The following is a 25,757-nucleotide window of genomic DNA, read 5'->3' on the forward strand; positions in this document are numbered from 1 at the left end:
AGTAACTATGTGTCGTGGTGATGCAGCTTTCTAGTGTGGAAGCATGAGAAATAGAGATCCGTCATGTCAACCTCCAAACAATCATTCTGTCAAGCCCATAAAACCTGTTGGCGGCCGTGTGAGACGCACCAGGCTGTCAGCGTAATATAAATGCAAGGTGGGTTGATAGATGGCGCAAACAAAGTCAGGACTTTCATCCAGGAGACTCAAGTTTAACCAAAATGTTATTAAAAGTTTGTATCATGTGACTTTTGACATGTGCCATGTCCCTTTCATCTCATCTTTGCTTCACATCAAGTGACTTATACAATGTAACGTACTTATTGTAACTCCAAACACCTTTTCTTAAACATACCAGAGCAGTTTTGTTGCCTAAACCTACCCAAACTGCAGCTGTTTCACGACATTAACTACTTCTTAAAAAGTAGCATCTTAGTATGAGATGCCAAGGGGCGGTGACAAAGCAGAGCTTGTAGTCGATGAGGTGGGGTGAGAATATGTTGTACGAGACAGGAAAGGCTGCACCTTTAGTAGATGTCACAATACATACCAAGTCTTCTCTTTTTATTTCACAGCCTTTTAAGGAAAACTCAAAATGTCATATTGGAATTATACTTCTGGCGACCAACAGGTTACATTACATTATGACAAAAACACTAACAATATGACAGATTTTTTCTTTACTGATAATTGTATTAATCATGTTAAATATTGGGGTAGCCCATGTAAACATACATTGTTGTGTCTTAATGGACTTCTGAAGAATCCAAACTTTTTTTTTTTATTCTGGGGGCTTTTGCATTGTATTACACTAATGTTGTACTGGAGATAGACAGGAAAAGGGTGGAAGACATTGGGGACAGCAAATGGCAGGAGGCTGGATTTAAACCAGAGTACACAGAGCGCACGCTAGACCAGCTGAGCTGCTGGAATGCCCCTTAACAATCCAGACATTTCTAGCCCTTTCTCTAGTTTTCTGTCTTGTTGTAAAGCTTCATACTCGCTCGTCCTCCATATAAGTCATATAAATTGTGTATTAGAAAATACACAATCAAATAATGGCATTAATATTCAACTGAGAGATCTGAATGATAAAATTTATTAACCCTAATCCAGGCTTTGGATATCTTAAGACATCTTCTCCATCACCTGAAAAGACTATTTTGATACAGATTTAAACTGATGAGGCTTTCTCTCCTTGTTTTTTCCTCTTTCCACCTTCAGTCATTTCTTGTCTGTACGAATGTGTGCTGTGGATTCCCTGCAGAATTCCCCCAGCAGGGAATCCACTTCCAGCCAGTGACCAGATGGCAGACGTGCTCTGATTTACATTGATGACTAAACATTACATAAGCAGCGCTCTGAGCGGCTTGTTCAGAGTCAGAGCTCATGCTGAGGCGTCCCTGTCTGCGTATCATCCAAACTGCCTACAGTTACTGCATTTACCAGAAACTGTAAAGAGTTGTTATGTAAAATGGACACACAGCATCAGCAGGGCGCTGAACACCAGCCATCCTAAAGACTTTATTTCCTTTGAAAGTGCTGAGACAACAAGAAATTGATTAGGATTTTTTCCAAAAGGAGATAACCAACATTTGGGACAGATAATTGTATTTTTCTCTAAATCAATACAAAGCACTTTAAAGTTGCCTCAAACTTCTTATTTTTCTTTGCTTTTACTTTATTTTGTTGCACTCAGCGATATTTTCTCCTCATTAACATGAAATGTGTTAGAATTGGTATTATTGCCAATCTCAGTGAGGATGCGGCTCTGTGCAGCTCCCCTATAACCTAAAAAACCATATGACTGATGCAAACAGTGATGCCTCCAGTATGATTACTGTTTAGTTGATATTAAAGGGAAGTGAAAGATTGTGGTTCAAAGAAACCAACTTTGATTTTGATTGTGTGGTGGATCACTACAACAACAAACAAGGTTGCAGACACAGATTGTTATATAATATTGCATGAATGTTGTAATTACATGCAGCCTCAACTGAACAACATATAGTTTCTTTCTGGAGTCAGGTGGTAGACTTGGGCAGAATCTATGTTTTTGTAGCTTCGCACCTTTCTGACACTTTACCGGGCTATACAATATTATGGTGATATTTGAGTAAAACTTATGTACAACTTCTGTAGAACGGTTCAACTCCACTCTACTCCACTGCAGATAGTACTATCTCAATGTAAGTGGCTCTGATCATCATATCAATGCTTTTCCTGTGGTTGGGAAACAACACACACTCAACACATACTAGTGCCAGACTGACAACTTCTCTGCTCACTTTTTCCTCTACTTAGTCCACACACTCATTATGCTGCACTACGCTGACCAGTTTGTAGTCTGCAGTGTTCGCAGGCTCACCTTTATCATGGTAACTGAAGCCAAATTACTTCGCTCAAGCCTAATAGGTGGCAAATGGAAGAAGTTAACTGGAAGAAAAGGTCCTGTTAATTTTGTCCACATGAGATAATAGGTTGGAATTCATTAACGCTTGGATGCATTTCAAACTCTTCTGGTTGAATGAATTACTTCAAAAGATGAACAACAACAAGTTTTAGAAATAACTTTGTATTCTGTATATGCAAAATAAAATAAATTCTTCCTCCTCTCATTTTTTCCCTTGTCATTTCTCATATTACATCCAGAATTTAGGCTAAAAAACACCATGACAAAACGAATGAACTGCAAGGCCAGAGAAATAATTAAGCTGAAACAATATGTAGATTTATAAATGTGGTTTGGTCAGGCATTTTACTGAACTGCTCCATGTGGGATTTTCCACAGCAGAGTAAACACAGCTCAAAGCAGGAATACCAACAGTGTTAATATCACTTCTTGTTAACTGGCACACTTACATATAAATACTGTCGGCCATTACAAAGTTCTCTTAGCTTCAGCTGTGTTTACCCTGCTGTGACACTGTGAAGAGGGTTTGTTCAGAGCGTAGTGAGGCAGAAGTGTGGTGACATTACTTCCAGTCAGTGAGCATGAGACGCTCCATGCTTTTTACAGTGCATTCTGGGAATTTCCGAGGGAGATGAACTTCCCATGCACTGGGGCGATTCTGGCATTGGGACACCCAGAAAATGTCTCTCAGGAGCTCACTGCCTGCTGGACGTGGCTCTCATTTGAAACACACTGAGTGATACTGAGCTTCACTTGTTACTCTCCATGCTACTTAGCACTTTATCAATGTATTGTGCGACAAGGCCAGTTAGTAAAGTTAGTTTAGTAAACTCCATGTCATTTAAAATTCTGTAATTTGACGAATACCAGCTAAAATAAAGCACTTGAAAATTGTCACTAATGAAACAGTCACTACTGAACTGAATGACCTTTTACTAAATCTGACCAAATTATGACTGTGTTTATTATTGTTATCATGACGATGAAGGTCTTCTGACTATGAGGACAAAGACGACCTGTCTCTCCTTTCCTGCACATCTAAAACCCATAAAATGTGAAATGTTTTTCAGCAAGCTTTATTTTAAAAGTCTACCAGGAAGTTGTATATTTCTTATTACTAACTTGACTATGGTGTCCTGCAGGTGCAAAACTGATGATGGAGGGGTACCTACGGTGTTTGTAGCCAATGGGCAACTGACCAAACTGCTGTATTTGATGACTTAGAAGTGAGAACGTGTTGAACCTACAACATAAAAGTGACAATAAAACACACATTGAGAGACACTTGTTCTTGTTACATATAAATATTTCAAAAACCTCTTCTTCCATGCCCCCTTTACATATTCTACCTCACCTTTGTGTCCCTACCAACTATTAAACCAAACCAACACCTTTGGTCATGTGTTCTTGCTAAGTTTGCAGGGACAAAATAAAAACTCTGTTTCTTTTCTTTTACGTCACAAATTCATAAACAGCCTCATAAACACGTCTCAGTTGGTGCAGGGATAAAGTGTAAACATAAGTTGTGTACTATCTCTCTTCCTCTCTCACAGGTAACATTAGCAGGAACTGCACGTCAGCGGGATGGTCGGACGTTTTCCCAAACATCACCAGCGTGTGTGGCTCGGACACCAGCCAGGACAAGGTACAATAAACATCTGCACTGCTGTCTGTTGCTGCTGTAAATGTCAGAGCAGTGTTTCACCTGAACACTGATGAATTCTGACTGTGCAGCAGGAAAAGAGCTGCAACATTACATGGACCATTAGCGGCCTGTAATTGACGAAGCCTGCAGGGTTGGATGTTAATTATCACTGGTTAGTGGTGAAGGGCTGCATCTTTAAAAGGTCAACATGTCCAACAATAGTGTGATACATGTTTAAATGTGAGCAATTTGTGTGTGTTTGTGCTCCTCTGCCTGGTTTTTGCGTCACTGAATGAAAAACAAACTTCTTGGAAACACCATTAGCGTCGCTTTCTGAAGTGTTTCCATTTTGCGTTTCCCAGAATACCTGTATAATGTGTGTAGCTTGGCACAACATTTTCAGGTCCATAGGCACAATCTATATCACGTTTGGATTTTATGACCCCCCCAGAATTCAAGACCCCTCAATCCCGAGACAAAGCAGCAAAAAGCAGTTGTAAAAAGCTTCAAGAACACTGGGTTCATACTTTATCCAAAACTTTTTGGGGTGAAATAGTGAGATATGGCAATATGTAATGGATTTACCTCCAACGGTAGGCTGTGGCAAAGTGCAGAAAGACGGCTTAAAGTTCCTGAAGAATCCATCCAGAATCTCACACCAAGTGAGTGAGAGCTGTTTTAGAGTTTTTGAACTCTAAACTACTCTAACTACTTTTGAGTGATCATTAAATTGCATCTAACATAGCAGTCTGCACGGTGCCAACCTTCTGCTGGAATTGCAGCAGGAGCCTCTGAACGTGAGCAGAATATTGCATCCTTTTCAGCTCTATAGAATGACTGTGAAAACACCAAATAGCTTGTTGTGAGAAATTCTGTTTGTTTATAATATAAAGAATTGTAAAATATCACTTCCATGAGGCTATTTACAATTCAAACTCTGCTCCTAAGCCTAAAGATTGAAAAGTCTGTTATTTAAAAAGTGTTAATCCACAAACCACACAAACAAACCAAATCCACACATTTCCCTTTCTTCCCTGAATCAACTGACCTTAACGGTATTCATTCACAGCAAGTCTACACTTACTCCCCCAGATTCACTTTGTTTGAAGTAACTTTACTTTTACTTTGGTAGCTTACTTAGTACTATTTACTTGAGTACTAAGGTGATAGTAAAAGTAGTAATGTCTGCAGAAAACACAGACAGGTGATGTAGGTCACTCTTTAAATTGAAACAATCGTCCTTTGTTTACATGTTAAAAATGCACATTCGTAAGTGGGGATTGGTTTATGGACATGTCACCTTTTTCACCTTTTACCACCTTTTTATGAATTTGCAGGTCTGATATTAGAGCTGTCCACCACCAACTCACTGGTTTCAGTGATATTCAGATGATCACTGTTGCATTATATGATGAAGGTCTCTATCTGTCCTCTGTGCTCATCTGTAAAAATAGTCTCAAAATGAAGATAGCATGTTTCTCTCTGGAAATTATTCACTGGCATCATACAAAAATGTTCTTAGCTTTTTAATAAATTACATCAAAGTCTTCACTACATGTATCCTGTGAGTCTGGACAGACATGGAGGTAAACTGTAACTTGACTGGCTGGTGGAGGCATGCAACTGCAAGACAGCAGTTCTACAGTATTTTGGTTGTGCTGTGATTCCTTCACCCAAACAGTTCAGGGAAGCAGAAGAAAGTTGAATGTTTGGCCTTGTTTGGCCTCAACGGTGATAATTGCTGCTCCCTTCCCCTTTCACTGCTGAGGTTCAGTTTGGGTCATGACCGGTCTTAATTCTGAATCACTCATTGTGCTTGTTAAATCAGCTGTTCCTCCATCTCTCTTCTTCGTCTCTGTCACTCATCTGTCTTCTCATTTCTCACTCTTCCTCTTCTGGATATTCAACCCTCCTTCTCTTTCTGTCTTCCTCATCTTGATCAGATTTTCTAATCCCTCGTCTCCCAGCCTGAACAATATTCTGTCAGATCAAAGTTGTCCTCTTTGAGGTGTTGCAGGACAAAGGAAGAAAAGACGCATTTATTTCTTGCAGACTCCTTCTGTGTTACTGCAGTACATCAATAGCTGTGTGAAGAGATTCAAAGGTGCAAGACTCATCACATTCTGTCAAAACATGAATGAACTTGAGCTTTCATAACAAGAGGAAAAGAAATGACAAACCTTTCGCAGTTCATAGCTTTTCCTACACAAACACACGCAGTGGCAGGTTAGTACTCTGACGTCTGTCATGCTTTTTCTTTGTAAAGTGAATTAGTTGACTTGAAATCAAAGGAGCTTCATGCTATAAAGGAATATAAATGTGCCTTTCATTTTCAGCTGTTCACTGAAAGTCAAAAAGAGCCAAATACCAACTTTGATCTGGAAGCAGCACATAAGGTTTTTCTGAACTATATGTGACGACGGTTTGAACTTGAGACTGAAATATTAAATTAGTTTACAGCTTAAACCACAGCACATTTTAAAAAAAATGGAAAGGAAAAGACTGCAGAATTATGTAAATGAAAAATGCAAAAATGTCTTATGTTAATTAAATGAAACATTACTTCAGCATATAAGGTGACTATTAAAACCTCTTCAACTCTGCAGGGAGGTCCACGTCCTCAGCCACCACTACTCTCTTTTAGAGGAATAAAGATATTGATATCATATGAACCTAGAAGACCTAAAGGATCCATTTGTACCAACCATGTCACACTATCTTGTTGGGAAGGAGGTTAAATAATGCTCCAAATTTAGGCTATGTTTTAGCGAGTTGAACACTAGCACTGACCTCTCACATGCCAAATCATAGTGTATACTACAGGTGCATAAACTCCTGCCTGTCAGGACACAGGAGTCCACAGTTTTCCTGACAGGAGAAGAGTGGGCACTGGCTTTTGCTACTGGGTGCTATCAGACTGGAGCCAATAAACAAAGCAAGGTCTTTTACTGAAAAAAAGAGTTTGGTGCACAGGTAATCAGCCCAAAGACAAACTACAGTATCCAAAAGAGTCAAGTATGCAAAAATCAACAAAGGGCAGCACAAAGACTAAATACACAAGGTAGGAGGGGTAATGAGGGACAGGTGAAACCAATTAGGGCGGGGTAGGTAATCACAAAGGAGGGAAACACACAGGAACAGGAAGTAAAGTACCTGACAAAGGTGAGTATTCAAATAAAACAGGAAATACTGCCAAAAACTGGAAACCATGAAAACATGACTTTAACGGGGACATCAGGATGTAACAGGCCCAGGTTTGTCAGGATGACATCGGTGAAAGCCATGGATGAGGTTGGGATCCACAATATTGCTGGCAGGGACACATGACCTCTCTTCAGGGCCATAGCCTTCCCAGTCGACCAGCTGCTGGTGCCCACGAGCACAGCGCTGGACCGCCAGGAGCCGCTTGCTGAAATAGACTGTACCTCCACCAACAAACGGGGGCCCTTGGTGGGGTTTGGAGGAAGGAAGCAGAGCACTCTCCTCGACTGGCTTCACATGAACCAAAGGTAGGGTCACGGTCCTGGGTTAATCACTTTAGAGATAGGAAAAGGACCCGGAAAGCGAGGAGCCAACTTACGGGATCCTGGGTCGACAGCCACACTCTCTGGCCAGCTTGGTAGGAGGGGACAGAGGTCTTGTAGGCAGTCCTCTAGGCTTTCTTGTAATGTGCAGAGCTTTGGAGAAGCTTCTGCTGGGCCCGACTCCAAAGCAGACAGGACACTGGCCTCACCTTCCTGGGCAGGAAACGAGGGGGTTGATAGTCACACTTCTTTAATCCTCTGCTGGTCTCTCCCTCTTTCAGTGCATTTATATTATGAGTGTACTCAACCCAAATGAGATGTTTACTCCAGGTGGTAGGGTTTTGAGAGACGAGGCAGCACAGATGGGTTTCCAGCTCCTGTTGAGTCGCTCCGTTTGGCTGCTGGACTGAGGGTGATGAGGAGGAGAGGCTGACAGAAGAAGGAGGGAGCAGAAAGCCTTCCAGAACTGAGAAGCAAACTGGGTACCCTGGTCCGAAACTACGTCTCTGGGAAAACCATGCAAATGGAACATGTGACAGGACAACCTCTGCCGTTTCTTTGGCAGAGGGCAATTTGGGCGGAGGAACAAAGTGCACCATCTTAGAGAATCTGTCCACAACAGTAAGTATGGTGGTGTTATCTTCAGAAATACTTTCAGAAATACTCCAGGTTCTTGTGGTTTTTGGGATAGGAAATGCACATGGATGAAGTTTGTTGTCCTTCCTGGAGTGCTGGGAGAGTACTGCCCCAATCCCAGTATCTGAGGCATCTACCTCATACATGAACTGCTGGTGCGGGTCTGGTAGGACCAACATGGGGGCTGTGGTGAAACAGGTCTTAAGTTTCTGGAACGCCTGGTCAGCTTGAGTGGTCCACTGAAACTTGACATTGGTAGAGGTCAGAGCATGGAAAAGGGCTGCAACACTACTGAAATTTCTCATGAAACATCTGTAGAAGTTTGCAAACCCCAAAAAACGTTGAACCTGCTAACTTTAGCTGGATCCATCTGCATTGTCCCCTCAGAAACAATGAACCCCAAGAAAGACCCAGTAGGAATGTGAAACTCACATTTCTTGGCTTTAACTAAGGGCTGGTGGTTGAGTAGGCACTAGAAGACACGATGGACATGTTGGATGTGATAGATCATTGTCACCCCTTAAATGACAAAAGCAAGTTAAGTGGAAAAAGTTAAAATCATCTTGTTTTTTTTTGTTTGCTCGTTTCAACACATTCTGTTTCCCAGACTGAGCTGATGCAGCTGCAAACGAGAGCTCTTTCACTACTCAAACAAACCAGAGGAATATAACCTCATTTTATATGCATAAATGTTTTTAATTTACTGTTCTTTTGGGTTGCGTGTTGTTGCATTTTTGCATCTAATCATGGCTGCAGCCTGTGCACCCACACCCTCTGACAAAATGTTTGACTAGAAACCCAAAAAACAAGTTGCCCCCACTTACAACTGTGTTTTGCTTCTTTTTCCTTCACTTGGATGTTTGAGCTTCACTATGCAGAGGTTTTACATTCATCTGCCAAAGTGGAATAATTTATGTGATCATGATAGGACCCTATCATACACTGATCTCAAGTGCAAGTGGAAAGCACAAGGCACAGTGGATTTAATTTATTCAAGGTGTGTCCAAATCCACAGTTGCCGACTTGCATCAGGGGCAGGACCTGACACACCTATCAGCTGTGCCCAAGTATCTTGATTAATTCACAGACGAGTTTAGGCCAAACATGCAATGAACCAATCAGAAAGTCGGCTCTCATCACCTTTAAGAAGCAGGTGCACCAGGAATGCAAGTGGTGGCAGCATGACGGTGGATTTAACAGGAGGAAACAAACAGAAAAGATTTTTAAGTGAAGAGACAGATCTCCTGATTCTACAAGTGAAAGCACGAGAGCATGCAATATATGGAGATGGCAGGATGTCTCCAAAGCAGGCTTCATGTGTACATTTATATTACAGTGCCTGCAAAAAGTAATAGAATACCAAAACCGTAAAAGTCATGCACATATGTAACTGCTTATGTTCTATACTAAAGCACTCTGAAATTATGTTATATTTTATGATTTATTAATATCATCATCATTATTATGCAGCTCTGCTGGCTGAAGCTTCTGAAGAAGGAGCCGGTGGGCAGGGGAGACTGGTTGAGATGCTGCACCTCAATTTGACTAAATACCCGTCCGAGTTGGATTGAGGTGCAGCTTCAACCTGCGCGCAAAATTCCAAACAGGTTATCCACCCAGCATCAGGCTCTGACAGAAGACCAGGTCAGACTGGTCCCGTGGTCAGATATAACGATATGGGATCATAACAGTTCAATCTTTGTTTTCCTGGATCCTGATAAACACGCACACACAAACACTACAGCTGCTCCAGCTGTCATGTAACTAATCTGATAAAGACGATGTGACAGCTGTGATCACATCCCGTGTGCATTTTTCAGGTCTGTTGAGATTTACTGGGTTTTATTTCTAATAATTATTTCTCATGAGAATAATTTTACACACACACAAGTGTGCACATGCAATTTAACATTAATGAAAAGGTGTTTCTGATTGTGGAGACGTGTGTGTGTGTGTGCTTCAGCCAAGCGTGAAACACACACACCCGCAAGCTTTTAACTTTATTTCTGGTAGAAAATATGTTCAAAGGACACTTTAGTAATCTACAGTCCTGTGTGGGGAAAAGGTTTCACATAAATGAAGGTGACTGTGATTGTGTGTGTGTGTGTGTGTGTGTGTGTGTGTGTGTGTGTGTGTGTGTGTGCGCCCCAGCCAAATGCTATCTTGTGCTGGCAGACCGATTGTGCCATAGACTTTGCTCTTCAACCAGGATTTAACTGGTCTATGCCACAAGTGGTTTTTACTCCAGTGTGCCGAGCATAACATAGCAAATGCATCTGGCCACACCTTTATTTTGCCTGTATTTTAGACCTCCCACCCATGACTGAACAGACCAGGTGCAAGTACATTTGCAATCTTATAGACGTGGCAACTTCGCTGGTGTAAGATAGCAAATCCAGCTGTGCCACTGGTGCAATGGCTTTGCGGTTTTGGTTTTATGACATTACAATTCGTTTGGAGCCAGTATTATCCAGATTGGCAATGGTCCATATACAAACACAGAGAATAGACTTTCAGGTGAAGTAGGAAGCATCTTGAGTGTAGAAATTAAACTTTTTAAATAAAAAATATTTGCATATTTGTTCATTCTGGATTTCTCGGTGAGGAAGAAGGAATAGATGTCATTTTTAGAGTTTCTGACAAACCAAAAACAAAAAAGCTCACAGTGAGCTATGAACCTGATTTGTTATTATTTGGATGTTTGAAAATGTAATTGTTGCACTTGGAAATAAATTATTAACCATTTTTCATTTTCACTTTAATGAATTCACTCACCCAATGTTTGAAATACATTTTTTTTGTTTCTAAAACTCACAGATAAAAGTTTTTATGAGAAGAAAAGTAAATAATCTAAACAACTAGGAAACTTTTTTTTCCAGTTCATTTCAAAATTTAAAAGTTTGCAAGTCAAAACTCAAACATTCAATCCAGTTTTTTTCACGGTGGAGCTGTAGCCTCCATCACCCCACCGTCCCATAACTGTTGATGATTGCAACTATTACCAAGTGGAGTAACTCAGTGTCGTTTCCAACAATGTTTTTCTTTCCAAAAATGCCTCGCTGTAACTGTCTGTCTTTGGAAAAACCAAACCACTGTTACCCAAACCACTGCTTATTGCGTGTAAATATACCATACACTACATGAGGAAGACAAAAGCTTCCCTCTCCCTAAACTGGCTGCAGAAGCTAGTTAGTATTAGTTAGTTAGTACTAGTATTTTTTACCACCGTCATGTTAAATCATGTAAATTCTAGGAGACAGAGTTGCACATCCACATCTAGATATGGATTACATAACATTGGTGGTTTTATGTATTTATCTGTTAAAGTAATGACATCTTTATTCAGGCTGGTACAGAACCACAGTGTTTTTGCATCTGGTGACAAGGAGATATGTTTAAAATCATTCATAGTGTTTGGAGGTTTAATGAAATAGACTTTATTCTCTTTCTGCAATGACTATTAATGACATTTATGATCATTGATACATTTATTACAATCATTTTAGAAGTCTGAATAGGGAGTGCATTTAATCTGTTTCTCTGCATACGTTCACCGCCTTCAAGGTGACTTAGGTGCTCATTCGGACATGAGAGCAACATGTCATGGATGTTTGAAGGGGCTAAATATACATTTTGAGCAGAGATCTGCTGAGATGAACCGAAGAGGCAGATTGTGTGTCAAAGCTGGTGAGGGACAGTGATATATGGAGTTAGACATGTCTTGCACACACTTACAAACACACACACACACACAAACACACAGGATTCGATGTGCCCATTTAAACCGACAACCACATTTCATGTCACGTGTTTTAGCTTCTCGTCAAACAAACCTGCTTTGATTTTCTCACTAAGCGAACGGAGGAGGGGAAATCGAAAACATAACAGTTTTTCTGAGGAAGCAAGATAACAGGACACACACACACACTCAGAGTGAATTTATTGTCAGACTTCAATCTTTCTGTTCTTCTCTTCAACAGGAAATTATTCAGCTCTTCGTGCCAAGAAGTTTTCTTAATAATAAAACACTTTCTCTGATTTCATTCTCTTTACAGTATAATGAGCAAATCTGATGCAAAACCCTCATTCAAAGCACAAAGCCCTAATTGCATCACATTCATGTTGAAACAAATATTTTATGTCCTGATGAACGTTCTGAAGGGAAAGTTCTAAAAAAGAGAACAAAAATCAACTGGTCCTGCTTTATTTAAATGTTTCCATCCTGTGAATTCTGCTTCATTTCACATTTTCACTCCAAAACTGAACATATTTTTAAATCAGTTTAGGAGGCACATTTTTACATGTAATTGCAAACAACAGAGAAAACAACTGATTTCTAATTCAGTCAGTAAAACTTATCAATCAAGGACAAGTTGACAGCCAGGTTTTGGAAAATGTGCATCAGAATAATGAAGAAAATTAGACTGGAAATTATAATCATTTATTTTATAGTGAAGCATGAAAGCAGAGCGAGTCGGCAGGATTGGATTTCTGGTCAATTACATGACCAAGATTTTCTCTTAGGAATATGTGTTTTTGGTGAAATATTTTAGAAGACTTAGATACCTGCTCTTAATTGAAAGTTGAATGGTACATTCATTTTAAATGAAATGTCACTGTGATCATTTTTCATTTTTAGTAAAATGAAAAAAACAAATTATATAAAAGGAGAAATTCTTCAAATGTTTGCTTCCCCTTTTAGTCTGACTGGATGGATAAGTGGCTCGTACAGCCCCACTTCAAAAAGCCTGAACTATGCTTTTAAAGATATTCCACCATGTGAAAATGTACCACACATCATCAGATCACCTGATTTACATGTTGTGTCAGTGAAGAACCTGATTTGTCTGTTGTATCGGCCTTCATTTGAGGTCTTTGTCTCTCTGTTCTCACACTGAGGATTGTGAAGTCAAACTTCTGCCTTTGAGTTCCTGTTTTTGGCTCTTTGCTCTTGTATAACTGCAGCTTCCTCCCGTTCACTTGTTTGGCCTGTTTTGAGTCACGAATGGCACCGCTCAATCGCCCATTGTGCTGTCCTCTCTCTGTCTGTTACTACCTCCCCCTCTCCGTTCACTGCAGCTCAAATCACTCAGCTTTGCTGGCACTGAATTCAGCAAATGTTGCCAGACCTACAGCTGTAACTAATAATTAGTCATAACATAATGCCAATCATTTCAATTAAGTGCAATAAAACATTTTACTTATTTATTATTTATTTTCATGTTCTTCCTTTTTATCTTCCTTTTACGCCCTTTGTTTTTCTGACAACTCTTCAGAGAATATAATATCTGTGCTATAGAGACAAAAAGCCATTCATGAATAATACAGATCATCAGAGGCTGACAGCAGAGCAGAAAAACACAAACAAACATCAACAGTGGGGGTGCAGTGGAGGGCTGTCTTTTGCTTGTACTGTTAAACAACAGATTACATCCCAGTGTTATGTTGCCTCTAGCGTATTTTTGAACAATTTCCCTGGTGTTTTCCCTGGTTTTTGGTGTTTTGGGTGAAAAATCTTTGTTTGGTGGAGTGGGAGAAGAGAACAAAGCTTTTAACCAATCACAGGTCATTTCAGAGACAGGATGTTCCTGTCGGCTGCTACATAAATGCAGATGCACATGTACATCTCCTCAGATGTTGACAGCCTGATTCAGTCACAGAAAATCCTCCAGAAAATCCTGCAACTTGTGAGATGTAAAAGCCACCATTGAAAAGAAAAACTCTGTATAATTAAAAAGAAAAAAAGACGTTTCAGAAAATAAATGGATCATCTCTTTCTTCACTGGACCCTCATAAATTATACACATAATCAGAGGCTGACAGCAGAAACAAAAGTAAATTAAAGCCGCAAGCAGGGTTTTATGGGCCCTAGCACCCCCGCGCCACCCAGGGGAGCTGGTGGCCTCCTGGCTGGATTTGTCCCAGACAAAGAGGCTCTCGATTGTCACAGCCTTCAGACATTGCCTTATGGAATTCGATGTTGCTTCCTGTCACCACTAGGTGGCGCTATGACTCTGTCTCCTGATTGTCATGTAGATGTGTTCAGACTGGGACTTTTATGACACCTGTGAAGTTTGGTGTGGATTGGAACATGTACACCCAAGTTATAGCATTTTCGTGTTTCATGGCGAGACATCAAAGTCGACGCTAAGCCATGGCCACACCGTTTAACACTGACCAAATCTTTTAATAACTTTTGATCCTAATTAAAAAAAAAAAAATCAACAATAAGGCAATAGAGGAGGGCCATCTCAATGGAGGCAATGTTGCCTCCATTTATCTATATTTACAGTAGATGGAGTGGGAGGGCAGAACAAAATTTTAACTGTACGCCACTTTAGTAATCTTGCTGTGTTGGTATAAGACCGATCACTATCAGTGTCTGTTAGTTTTTAAATGCTGCCTTTAATATTGGCTGTACAACATGTAAATACAGAAGGTGTAAAGCTGGCAGACCCTAGAAATAACAAAGAAATTACAAATAAAATGGTTTAGTGAGAGGAAAGCGCATTAGGCATCCAAGATGGAGAAGGTTTATCTTCTGGGGAGCAGCAATGTGGTCATTTCACTGTATCTTCTCTTTAGATGTTCATAATGTGCAATATTCGGCCAATGACAGGGCTACAGGAAAGGACAAGGGGTCACCAGAATGATCACATGGAGGCCATGAATGTCTACACCAAATTTCACAGCATCATGACCAGTAGTTTCTCCAGAGCACAGAAGGTGTCAGGGGATTTGTTTATAATTTGTGCATGTGTTGGCAGTCCATGCTCTCAAATGAATATTTTGTACAGTATGCATGAATTAACTAGTGGAGTAATGAAACGTAGTTGATGTCAGTTCAGCACACGTAATCATGTAATCACAGATGTGTAATCATCCTAGCGAGAAACGCAGTTTAACTGCTGCTGTAACTTTTTATAGTAATAATTCCTTAATCTTGATGCAGACTTGCAGTGAAAAGACTAGACAGATGTGTGCTGTGCTTTACTCTTAGGCATTGGAGTCTCTTTATATGGACAGTTCACCCCCAAATCAAAAATGCATATTTTTCCCCCTTACCTGTTGTGCTATTTGTTTTGTTTTGGAGTGAGTTGACAAGTTTTGGAAAGATCAGCTGTAGAGATTTCTGCCATATCTCTAAAATAATGGAACTAGATGGCACCCTGCTCGTGGTGCTCAAATTTCAAAAAAGAAAAAAACAAAGAATTTCCAGCAATTGTGACCCAGTTAGTGAAGCTAATCCACAGACGTTGTTGTGAGCAGTTTCATATGAACTATTTTATTTCTATAGTAGAATCTACTGCAACTACTTTCTTTCTAGTAGAAAGAAAGTAGTTCCTACACAAAACTGCTCACAACAAGGTCTGACGATTATGTTGAGTGTCTGGGTCATGATTTCTGGAAAGGAACATTGCTGTTGAGTTTTTCAGAAGTTTTTTTGTGTGTGTGCTTTTTGAACACCCCAAACCGACTGACATCTAGTTCTATTATATTGGAGAGAAGGCAAACATTTCTATGGTCAATATCTCACACCAAAACTATCAAGATGGACAAATAGCGCGACAGGCCAGAGGAAAAATGTGCATTTTTGATTTGGAGGTGAAATGTCTCTTTAAAAGCTTCCTCTGTCATTCATTGAAATCCTGCAGGCTATGACTTGAGACATTTTCACTTGTGTACCTGGGAAACTGGGCATGATGGTCATAATAGTGCGTGATCAGAAGTTTGTGATGTTTATTGCAACTTCTGCAATACCTGCTGCGCTCACTTACACACACAGCTCTGCCGACACACCACCTGCACCAATAACCATGCTCCTGCTCTCTCTGTCTACAGCTGGTCTTCTACGTGGTCGTGCAGACGTTGTACACTCTGGGTCACAGCCTGTCTTTGATCGCCCTCACCACGGGGAGTGCCATCCTCTGTCTGTTCCGGTAAGAGCAAATATCACAACAATAAGTCATGACATAAAAAACAATGGGCACCAGCTGTATGTGGTGGGGCACTAAGTCGTGATGCATTTATGGTGAAACAGTTCCGAACCCTGATGAAGATTAAAAATGTTTCACCTCTACACCTCTGTAATAACAACACACAGCGAACAATTAACTATTGATCCATTTATACTATGCACCTGTGACAGTGGAATTTGTAGTTGTGGAAAACAGTCACATGTGTATCAAATTTGAAGTCACTAAGAGATGTTTTTTTTTTTTGTTGTAAACTTTTTTTCACTCCTACATACACAACACAACAGTTTCACCTACTCAAATTCTTTATTGCAGGTGCACAAAACCCTATGCTACAAATCACAAATTAAGAAACTCATGTGCTCACATTTTTTGCTTTAATTGCTGCTGTCTGTGTGGTGCAAAACAATTCACAGACCTGTATCAAAAAATTTGAAGGCATGGACAAAATTTGCATAGCTTCATATTCTGAGAATTTTTTTTTTTTTTAAATAATTTGTCTTTTCCTGCATGTTTTTCCTAGGGCAAACACAAGTCACCACATATCTCAGTAAAATATGTAGTAAAAGTGATTTCTGGGTGGGCAACTATGTTTCCCCAGCCCAGTTTAGAAAAAAAAACATGCCCACCTCCATATGATGAAAGCTTCGAAGGCATACAGCTACAGTTTGGAAAACAGTGACACAGGGCGGATAATTTGATGAATTTACTGTTTATCAGAGTCACGAGTAATGGGAAACTTTCATTCTGAAGGACTTATGGACAAGGGATAGTTCAAATTATTTGCTGTTGGGTTTCTGGGTGATTTTGGTGAATCCTAACAACATACATTTAGAGGCACATAGAAACAAACTATTTCTCCAGCCTACATGGCGCTGCATTGTGTGCTCTCCACATAAGATCTTCCAAAATGGCACTTTTGAGTCTACCAGTGGATAAAACCTCAGTAGTCCCACTGGTTCTTTAAGATTCAAAAAGATGCAGAAAAAAATGACTGAAGAAGACTGTGTGGTGTTAATTTCAAGCTAATTTTTAGGTCTTTTTGGTTTGTTTCTTGTGTTTTGTATCTTCTGTTGATTGATGTGTCAGAAGAGTCTGAGTCAGTTTAATTTGGTTTTAAATTAACAAGCAGCTGGCAATTTCACAGCTTTATCCTTAATTGTCCATAGATGTGTGTGTCTGTGTGTGTGTGTGTGTGTGTGTGTGTGTGTGTGCGACAGCCGCTTAGTTTACGCATTAATTGGATTTTGTTTTATTCAGTGTGTTCATTTAAATCATGTTGATTTACTTTGCTGTTGAGAATAGTTTTAAAAAGCCACTGGAGGTTTGACCAGAGCAGTAATGTGGTAAATATGCATCAAATCACAAGACAAGATATTGGAATCAAGGGACATAAAAAAGCTTCATTACATCAACACTTGAAAAGACTGTAAAAATTAGAGGGTGTGTATGACAAGCCGTCTCTTTTAAGTCTTTTTCTTTTGATAATGATCAGTAATTTACATTATCAGTCTACATGTGTTTGATGATGGTAGATTAAAGTTCCTCTGTCCCACGGATATCAAAATTCTAAATACCGCAGTAGTTCTTATTGCTCTTCTCCCTGTATGAAAGCTCATTATATTTTCACTGTAGTGGCTATAAATCTTTTTTTTTTTTAGCTTGATTGGAAGCTGAAACTCGCTGGTGGTCTCCATGATGAATGGCACCCTAGTTGTAAAAGTATTAAGACCTTTTGACTGGTGGTTGTATTAGGGTTAACTCAATAAAACGTGGGTTTTCTCCATCTCCTCTGGCTGTCTCTCACAGGCCAAAGACATGCAGGTTAATTAGCGACTCTAAATTGTCTGTAGGTGTGAATGTGTCATTTTTTTTAACTCATCACACAAAGCTAATTCTCCATTGTGCAGGAAGCTCCACTGCACCAGGAACTACATCCACCTCAACCTCTTCTTCTCCTTCATCCTGAGGGCCGTGGCCGTGCTGGTGAAAGACGACATCCTCTTCAACCGAACCTCGCACTGCTCCAACCAGCCGTCACTGGTGAGGTCACCGCCTCTGTCCTCCCTGAGCCGAGTGGTGTCCTGAGGCAGCGCAGAGAGCAGGGAGCTACACACTCATGTGTTAACAGCACAAATGTCACAGAAAGAAAACTGCCTCGGTGTGATGCTTCCAGCCACAGTTTGTAAACTGAAATGAAACTGTGAATGAGGTTTTACAGAAAACTTTACATTTTTCTCTTTACTTGCATTTCTTTTCAAATATCTCATATCTTATAATAATGATAAAACTGGCAAACCATCAAGCCTGACAGCTCATTTACTGATACCAGAATTTAATTTAGTTGTGATGACTTTGTCTGGCACTCAGTAAGGACGATGGAAAACCCTTCTCTAACCACATACTGTATTGTGATTGAGGCTGCATTTTGTTTTACACCTTTTGGTAACATGTTATATTAAGGGGCTTACAATAAGTGTTAGTTAATTGGTAATAATGCCCTCATAAGATGCTTATTAACATTAATTAGAGTTAATAATAGCATAATAAACATGTTTAATGTTAGATTATAAGACATTTCTAAGCACTTATAAGAAACTTGTTAACAAGGCTTATTAAGGTTAATTAATCCTTTATTATGCACTTATTAATAGTTATCTAATGCACTGTGGGGGTCCCAGACCTAAAGTGTGAACAATGAAGGTTAATTAATCCTTTACTATGCACTTTATTATGCACAGTTGATTATGTATATTGGGGGTGCCGGATCCAAGGTGTGAACAAAGCTTATTATAGTTATGTAGACCGTTATTACATTATTAAAAGTACCTTAATATAAAGTTTTACCTTTTTTTTGGTAGCAATGCCACTATATGGTTTTTGTTTTGTTTTGATTTTGATACCTCACTTCTCAGGTTTGCAAACTTTTTCTTACAAAGCACGTTTTTACTTAACAAAAACAAGCCAATCTTTTCAATTAATCACTGTTATTGGAATGCACTGCCAACAATCTATCATTCACAGGCTTCAGCAGCACACAGCAGTCACAATGGATTCTATTGGAGATCCAGAGTCACGGCAAAAAGCAAACAAACTCCTACTTCTGTAGCATAATCAATTTCTCCTCTGTTCTTTTCTGATCTGTATTCAGCGCGGTCACCACCACCCCAGAATATATTCTACATTTGGTAGAGCTTTGCAGCTATAAGGCACATAAGTAGCATATGTAGCTACACTGAGGAAAATATGAGTGTTTGAAAAATACAGACTTATGGGGAAGAGGTGGACTTTATGGCAGTGGTTTAAGAGGTTTGCCTGAACATTTTGATAGATTAAAAAATACTTAATTTTGTTCAGTTTTCCCCCCATGAATCTCAGTTACTGTTGAAAACCATTGTAACTTTAGTAAATCCAAGCTCACTACAGAACTACACATAATTTGAATAATTCATTTGAATACAGGTCGCTTAATCCCAAACTGCACTGCAGAACTGAGTCACCCCTGCTTCCTCACTCATGTGGTGATAGCTGGCATTAGTATTTTACAAAGGCTTACTTTTTTCTATTATTCTTTTTCTTTTTTTTTTCTTTTTTGTATGGTGCTGAATCCCAAATGCTTCAATGCATTACTTCTTGGATGGTTTGGGTTCATGAATATCTGTTCAGACCATTTACTATGTTTTGCACTTATGTGAGAACAACAATATCCAACTTAACTGGCACAGTAACAGGGCTGCAATACATCATACTGAGACTGCACTGTTGTGCTTATACACTTGGTTGCCAATTTATTAATTACTCCTAACTACCTACCTAAAGCTGTTCGACTGCATTTGTTTCAGCTTTGGGTACCTAATAAACTGGCAACTGAGCATTTTGAGGTTTTAATTTCGAACGATCATTACAGATGTTTTTTTGTTTTTTTTACAGCATTAATCATTTTTATCTTGTTATGTATTATGTTGGATTTCATCTTTGTCATCATTTTTATGTAGTCACAAACTTTCTCAAATTCCAGCTACAGCCAATAAAATGTGTTTCTGAAAATATTTGAGAAATAGACGATGCAGTAACACAATCTTGAGCTATACTTGATCAGCACCACCACTGAGCCTGGTGTGTTGGCTCAAAACCTGCGTAACCTCAAAAGTTACATGTGACTTTTCAAATCTGGACTGATGACGCCCCTCTGTTAGTCATATCATATCAATCATATCAACATCACTCCACATTAAATAGAGGGTTGTGACTGGTCTGACAAGAGCCAGGATGGGTGGAAATCTGTGTGAATGGGAGGGTGGCCAGACTTCTCTGCCAGAGCAAATGAAACAGGAGCTGGCAGACTTGTCTGGTTTCCAGGCCACAGCAGTGGCAATTACAAATAATAACTGGCAGCCCAGGCTGGAAGTGATAACAGAAGTTTCTTTTTAATAACAGCTTTAGAGGAACTTTATCTAAATAAATTTCAGTATAAATTAAACTAAATTATTACAACCCCAATTCCCAGAAAAAATTGGGGTTGTGTAAAACATGAATAAAATCAGAATGCAATAATTTCCAAATCCTTTCCAGCCAATATTCCATTAAATACAGTACAAAGACAAGACGTTTAATGTCCAAACTGAGTAATTTCATTGTTTTTTGTAAATATAGTGTCATTCTGAATGCGATGCAACATCTTCCAAAAAATTGAGACAGCAGCATGTTTACCACTGTGATGCATCACCGTTTCTTTTTAACAACAATCACTGAGTGGCTGGGGACTGAGGACACTAATTGTTTTTGGATAAGCAGCTCATTCAACCACCATTTGTCACTGTTGAAAAACCAATAAAGTTCATCAGTCTGAACATTAAATATCCTGCATTTTTACTGTATTCATCTGAAACCCGATCAATAAGTATTTGCAAAAATAACATTCTGTCATTATTTATGTTTTACACAACATCCCAGATGTTTTGGAAATGGGGTTGTAAACTACAGTATAAAATATACCAAACTTAATTTGAGATTGAGTGCCCATGTGGCTTAGGGGTTAAGATGGCAGCTCTGAACTTCCCTGGTTCAAACCCAGCCTGAGACCTTTGTTGCATCCCTCTCTCCTCTTCCTTTCCTGTCATCTCTCTACTATCATTACTCAATAATAAAAACAGAAAAAACTAAAAGAGACTAAAGCACTTGACAGCTTCTGATAATCAAAAACTTCTGATGATCTAATCTTAAAACATTGCTATTTGATCCTTTCTCATTTCGCTGACTCTTCCCCATTAATGTTCCTCCTCAACTTTCCTTCATCTGCTCTGTGTAAAAATCCCTGTAATTATTGAAGGAATTCTTTCAGGTTGCTCTGACCTTTATACTCCCATTTACTAGCTGCCTGTAACATTGTGATGTACAAATTAAAGCTTATCCTCCTGGTGAACTCACTGACAGCCCGGTGGAAAAGGGGAACGTGTACTCACATATCTGAAGTGTTAGCATAATTGGCTGATTAACCCAAAGTATTTTTGTGGATGGAGGAGCTTTGTACATCATTGCTGAGACAAAAAAGAGGGTGTGCACTATGAATTCATATCAGAAAATGACTTAAAGGTTAATTTCATGTCACTGGTAATGGTTTCATGTCAGTGCTTGTTACAGAGTTACAGATCTTTGCCCTTTGTGTTTTTTAGGTGGGATGTAAAGCCAGCCTGGTGTTTTTCCAGTACTTCATCATGGCCAACTTCTTCTGGCTGCTGGTGGAGGGCCTGTACCTCCACACTCTGCTTGTTGTCATCTTCTCAGAGAACAGACACTTTGTCGTCTACATGTTCATCGGCTGGGGTAGGCTGGCCTCAAGTTTAAAAATTATATTCTGTCAGCTTTTATTTTATTTGAAGTTTAGCATCTTTTGATTATGAATGAATGAGTGAATTAAAGAGTAACATCTGTCTTTTTCAACCTGGACCCCTTTTTTGTTTCAAATTTGTGTTAAAAACAACATACTTGTTTCTTGTATCTAATGCTGTATAATCTATAAACAAACAACTGGTAATTTAGTCATTTATACAATATAGAAAATAAAGTAATCAGTAAAATAAAGAATGAAGTGTTATTCTTTCATAACAAAGGCTGGCATTGTCTCAACTCTAACCAATCATCAAATATATATATAGATAATCTTTTTGCCATATTATGTTTCTTTTTTCTTGTGACATTTTGCAGGAATCCCAACTGTGTTTGTCTTTGCGTGGGTGATGACGAGGATTTATCTGGAGGACACAGGGTGAGTGCCGCCAACCAATCATGAACCAGTCATTCATCGGCATGAAAATGTGATTCCACTTTGGTATTTGTGTGCATCATAATGTCATAATATGATGTAACACTGCATACATGAAATGGTATCATTGTATACTATGTGTTGTATTAAAATTTATGACTGTAATTTGTTATGTGTCAAGGGGATATATGAACATACATCATGTGCTCTTTGGATTTTCTCCTTGATTATGTGGTAGGAGAAGGAGAATTTCATTGACATTATAGAGTTGCAAGCATTGATATTCAGCAGGACTGGATCTGTCATTTCATTAGTCCACAAATGACATTTTATTGATTAGTTTCTGTCAGCAGATAACCATATGGGAATGTGGAATGTGGGTTCCAGAATAATGAGACAAATATCCCGCATGTCAAAGATCACTTTATTAAACAAGTCAGCTAGTGGGATGTGCATTGAGTATTCATCATTATAAGCCTGGTGCCACGGATTTGCTCGGCTTGTGTTGCACATTATTACAGCTGACACCGCAGCTCATTATTGAGCGAGTTGAACTGAGTGGGCGTATTCTTAAAAAGACTTTGTGAAACAACGCTGCAACAACAATTACAGAGCAACAGTCTAATGACAAAGGACAGCAAGGCGACAGCTCCATAGTGAGAGGAGACTCTGTGGAGAATTAAAATGATGCTTGAGTGTGGAAACCTTGGAAACGGTAGTTTGACAAAATAATCTGAGCAGTTTGTTCTGATGCTTTAATGGGATAGGTCAGAATATTTGAAATTGGGTTGTATGAGGTATTTATGTTCAGTATAGTCAGTGCATTACCTACAGTAGTAGCAGCAGGAATATCAGTGTAGTAGGTGAAGAAATGTAGTAATGTGGGCAGAGTCAGCAGCAAAACATGTTTTAGTTACCTAAAAAATTCAATTTCTGTTAAATCAGTTTGTATGCTATATTTTGAGTATTTTCACTGATTTACCTTGCAGTCAGACAGCCTTTTCTGACAGGAAACCACCGTTATACAAACCAAAGTCCTTTGGCAGTAATCTTGCGGAACACAAGGATTGCTGATTGATTTGTTTGTGTTATTGTTTGACTTTAGAGTTTTAATCAGAATAGCTTCACACAGTCACACAATAACACAAACAACATTTCTTCTTCTCTAAACCGGCCTCTTAGGTAGGTAATAAACTGACTATGAATAAGTGGCTCATTCAACCACACTTAAAATAATCCACACTACTCTTTCAAATCATTCGATACAGAGCTCGAGAAGCAGTTGAAAACTCTGGAGCTGAGAGAGACTGAAGATCAAGTGAAAAAACGACATCTTGAGACTTAACGTTAACTTTATCACTTTCAGACGTGACTTCAGTTGAGATAATGTGAGATCTGTAAGCATCTGCGTACAAATAACACAACTTTACATTGGCAATTTGCCTGCACACCAAGTCCAATTTTGCATGCAGTTAATACACCACCTGTGATCCATTGTCAGGTGACCCTTGTCGTCACTGTAACAAAAACACATGTTAAACATGTGGTTAACTAACTGAACTGTGACCGTAGTTTTAGGTCACAAAACTACTGGATTAGGTTTTGGGGGAAAAAAGTAATTATTTTGGTTTCATCACGTCATGTTACGTCATGTCAGATTTGCTTTGACTTCTTGCAAGAATAAAGAGCTTGTCTACTCTTCCACAACCGTGTTGCTAATGAAAGATTTCAACTACTGTGAGTTGGGACATGAAATCAACAGGCACATTGGTGCCTCAGTCATAATACGGATGCAATACCGGGCTGTAATGGAAAAGAGGAAGCTGAGCTAATTCTACTTCCCAACCCTCACCATGAACTTCGCTTAATTACAGCAGGAATGAGGCTAAGGATACAGGCAGCTGAAATAGCTTTCCTAATCAGGGTGTCTGGGCTCATCCTCAGAGATAGGCTGAGAACTGAGCTCAGACATTTGCAAGATGCTGGGAAATTAAACATTCCTTAATATCAAAACAAGCCAATTAAAATGGTCCGCTGACAATGATGCCTCCATTTTCCTGCTGTGTTCAGCTGGAAGGAGACTCAAGGGCAGAACATTCAGGAGGGATTATATACTATACATTGTATAGTCTACAAAGAGCTCAAGGACATGACTGAAGAGAAGGACGTCTTGCTGAGCCCACGGCTACTGCAGCCCGGACGTGAATAAGTGACCAAAAATTAACAGATGAATTTGTGACTTGACTTAGACTTGCCCTGAAGGCTGTGAGACTTGTCGTGACTACTTTAAAAAAAAAAGTTCTGAAACAGATTCAACCTTGCAAACTTGTTTTTCACATCAAACAATCTGGAAAACACCTCCTCCAAATATGTTGAGTAGGTAGCAGCCTAACTGTCTCCCTGCTTCTACTTTTCTGCTGCTGTGTTTTACATATATATTATGCATACTATAATAGTTACATTGTGGTTATCTGTATTGTCCTCAGATGCTGGGAGACAAATGACAATCCTATACCCAACTGGGTGATCAATGGACCAATTGGGTTCTCCATCATGGTAGGTTGAAGTTCATTACATCCTCCTCTTTGTCTGCAGGTGTTTCTGATGCTTGTTAGTTTAAAAAGTGTTCAAGTGCTTCCAGATGGAAAAACAGATAATGAAGGAGGGATCGATGGGTGGAAGGATGCTGAAGGTGCTGCTAATTAGTCCTTGATTTTAGAAACAAGTAGACAAAAGCAGGCATCCCATTTTTAATGGGTAATTGTTCATTTTCCTGACTAAAATCATGGAATAGATGATATTGTAATGTAATAATAATGTAATAAAGACTTAAGGATAAAAATTGAATTTCCTCTAGAGCGATTAATAAACTCCCAGGTAAAATTACCTAATAAACTGGTGATTCATGTAGCGGACATAGAAATAAAGGAGCAGTATCACTTCTTGCATTGCTGTGTTAGCCTTGTACAGTAACAGTACAAACAGAACAGATGCTGCTCAGTTTTTCAATTGAAAATGTTACACAATAATAAGTAACACTAGAGTTATAAGTTACTGTAGTCAGATTTAACCTGCTTCCTAACTGGAAGTGAGTGAATGAACTCAAGCGGATGGAGGGTAAAAAAAAATGTCCATATATAATATGAGTGATGTTGCAACACCGTGCTTGTGATTTCTCACTCTGCAGATGAGTGAGTTCGGAAAGTTATTTATTCATAACTAACATACTTTTCTAAAGTGAACATTGGTTCTGTATAACCGTGGGACAGTTCACTTACTTGTAATTCCTAACAACTCCCAT

The 25,757-nt window shown here is 39.2% G+C and overlaps 1 protein-coding gene across 1 annotated transcript in view; it reads left to right on the top strand.

The window, feature by feature from the left end:
* The window catches only part of vipr2 (vasoactive intestinal peptide receptor 2), a 78,541-nt gene that overhangs the window by 47,091 nt on the left and 5,693 nt on the right, over positions 1–25,757 (top strand). The window contains exons 4-9 of the mRNA XM_084732208.1: positions 3,967–4,058; positions 16,061–16,158; positions 18,105–18,237; positions 21,867–22,017; positions 22,399–22,459; positions 24,943–25,012. Of these exons, the coding sequence (XP_084588334.1) occupies positions 3,967–4,058; positions 16,061–16,158; positions 18,105–18,237; positions 21,867–22,017; positions 22,399–22,459; positions 24,943–25,012 (605 nt within the window). The remainder of the gene's footprint in view (positions 1–3,966; positions 4,059–16,060; positions 16,159–18,104; positions 18,238–21,866; positions 22,018–22,398; positions 22,460–24,942; positions 25,013–25,757) is intronic.

This window comes from Lutjanus erythropterus, chromosome 12, assembly GCF_056507025.1.
Source record: "Lutjanus erythropterus isolate fLutEry1 chromosome 12, fLutEry1.hap2, whole genome shotgun sequence".
NCBI classification, from domain to species: domain Eukaryota; kingdom Metazoa; phylum Chordata; class Actinopteri; order Lutjaniformes; family Lutjanidae; genus Lutjanus; species Lutjanus erythropterus.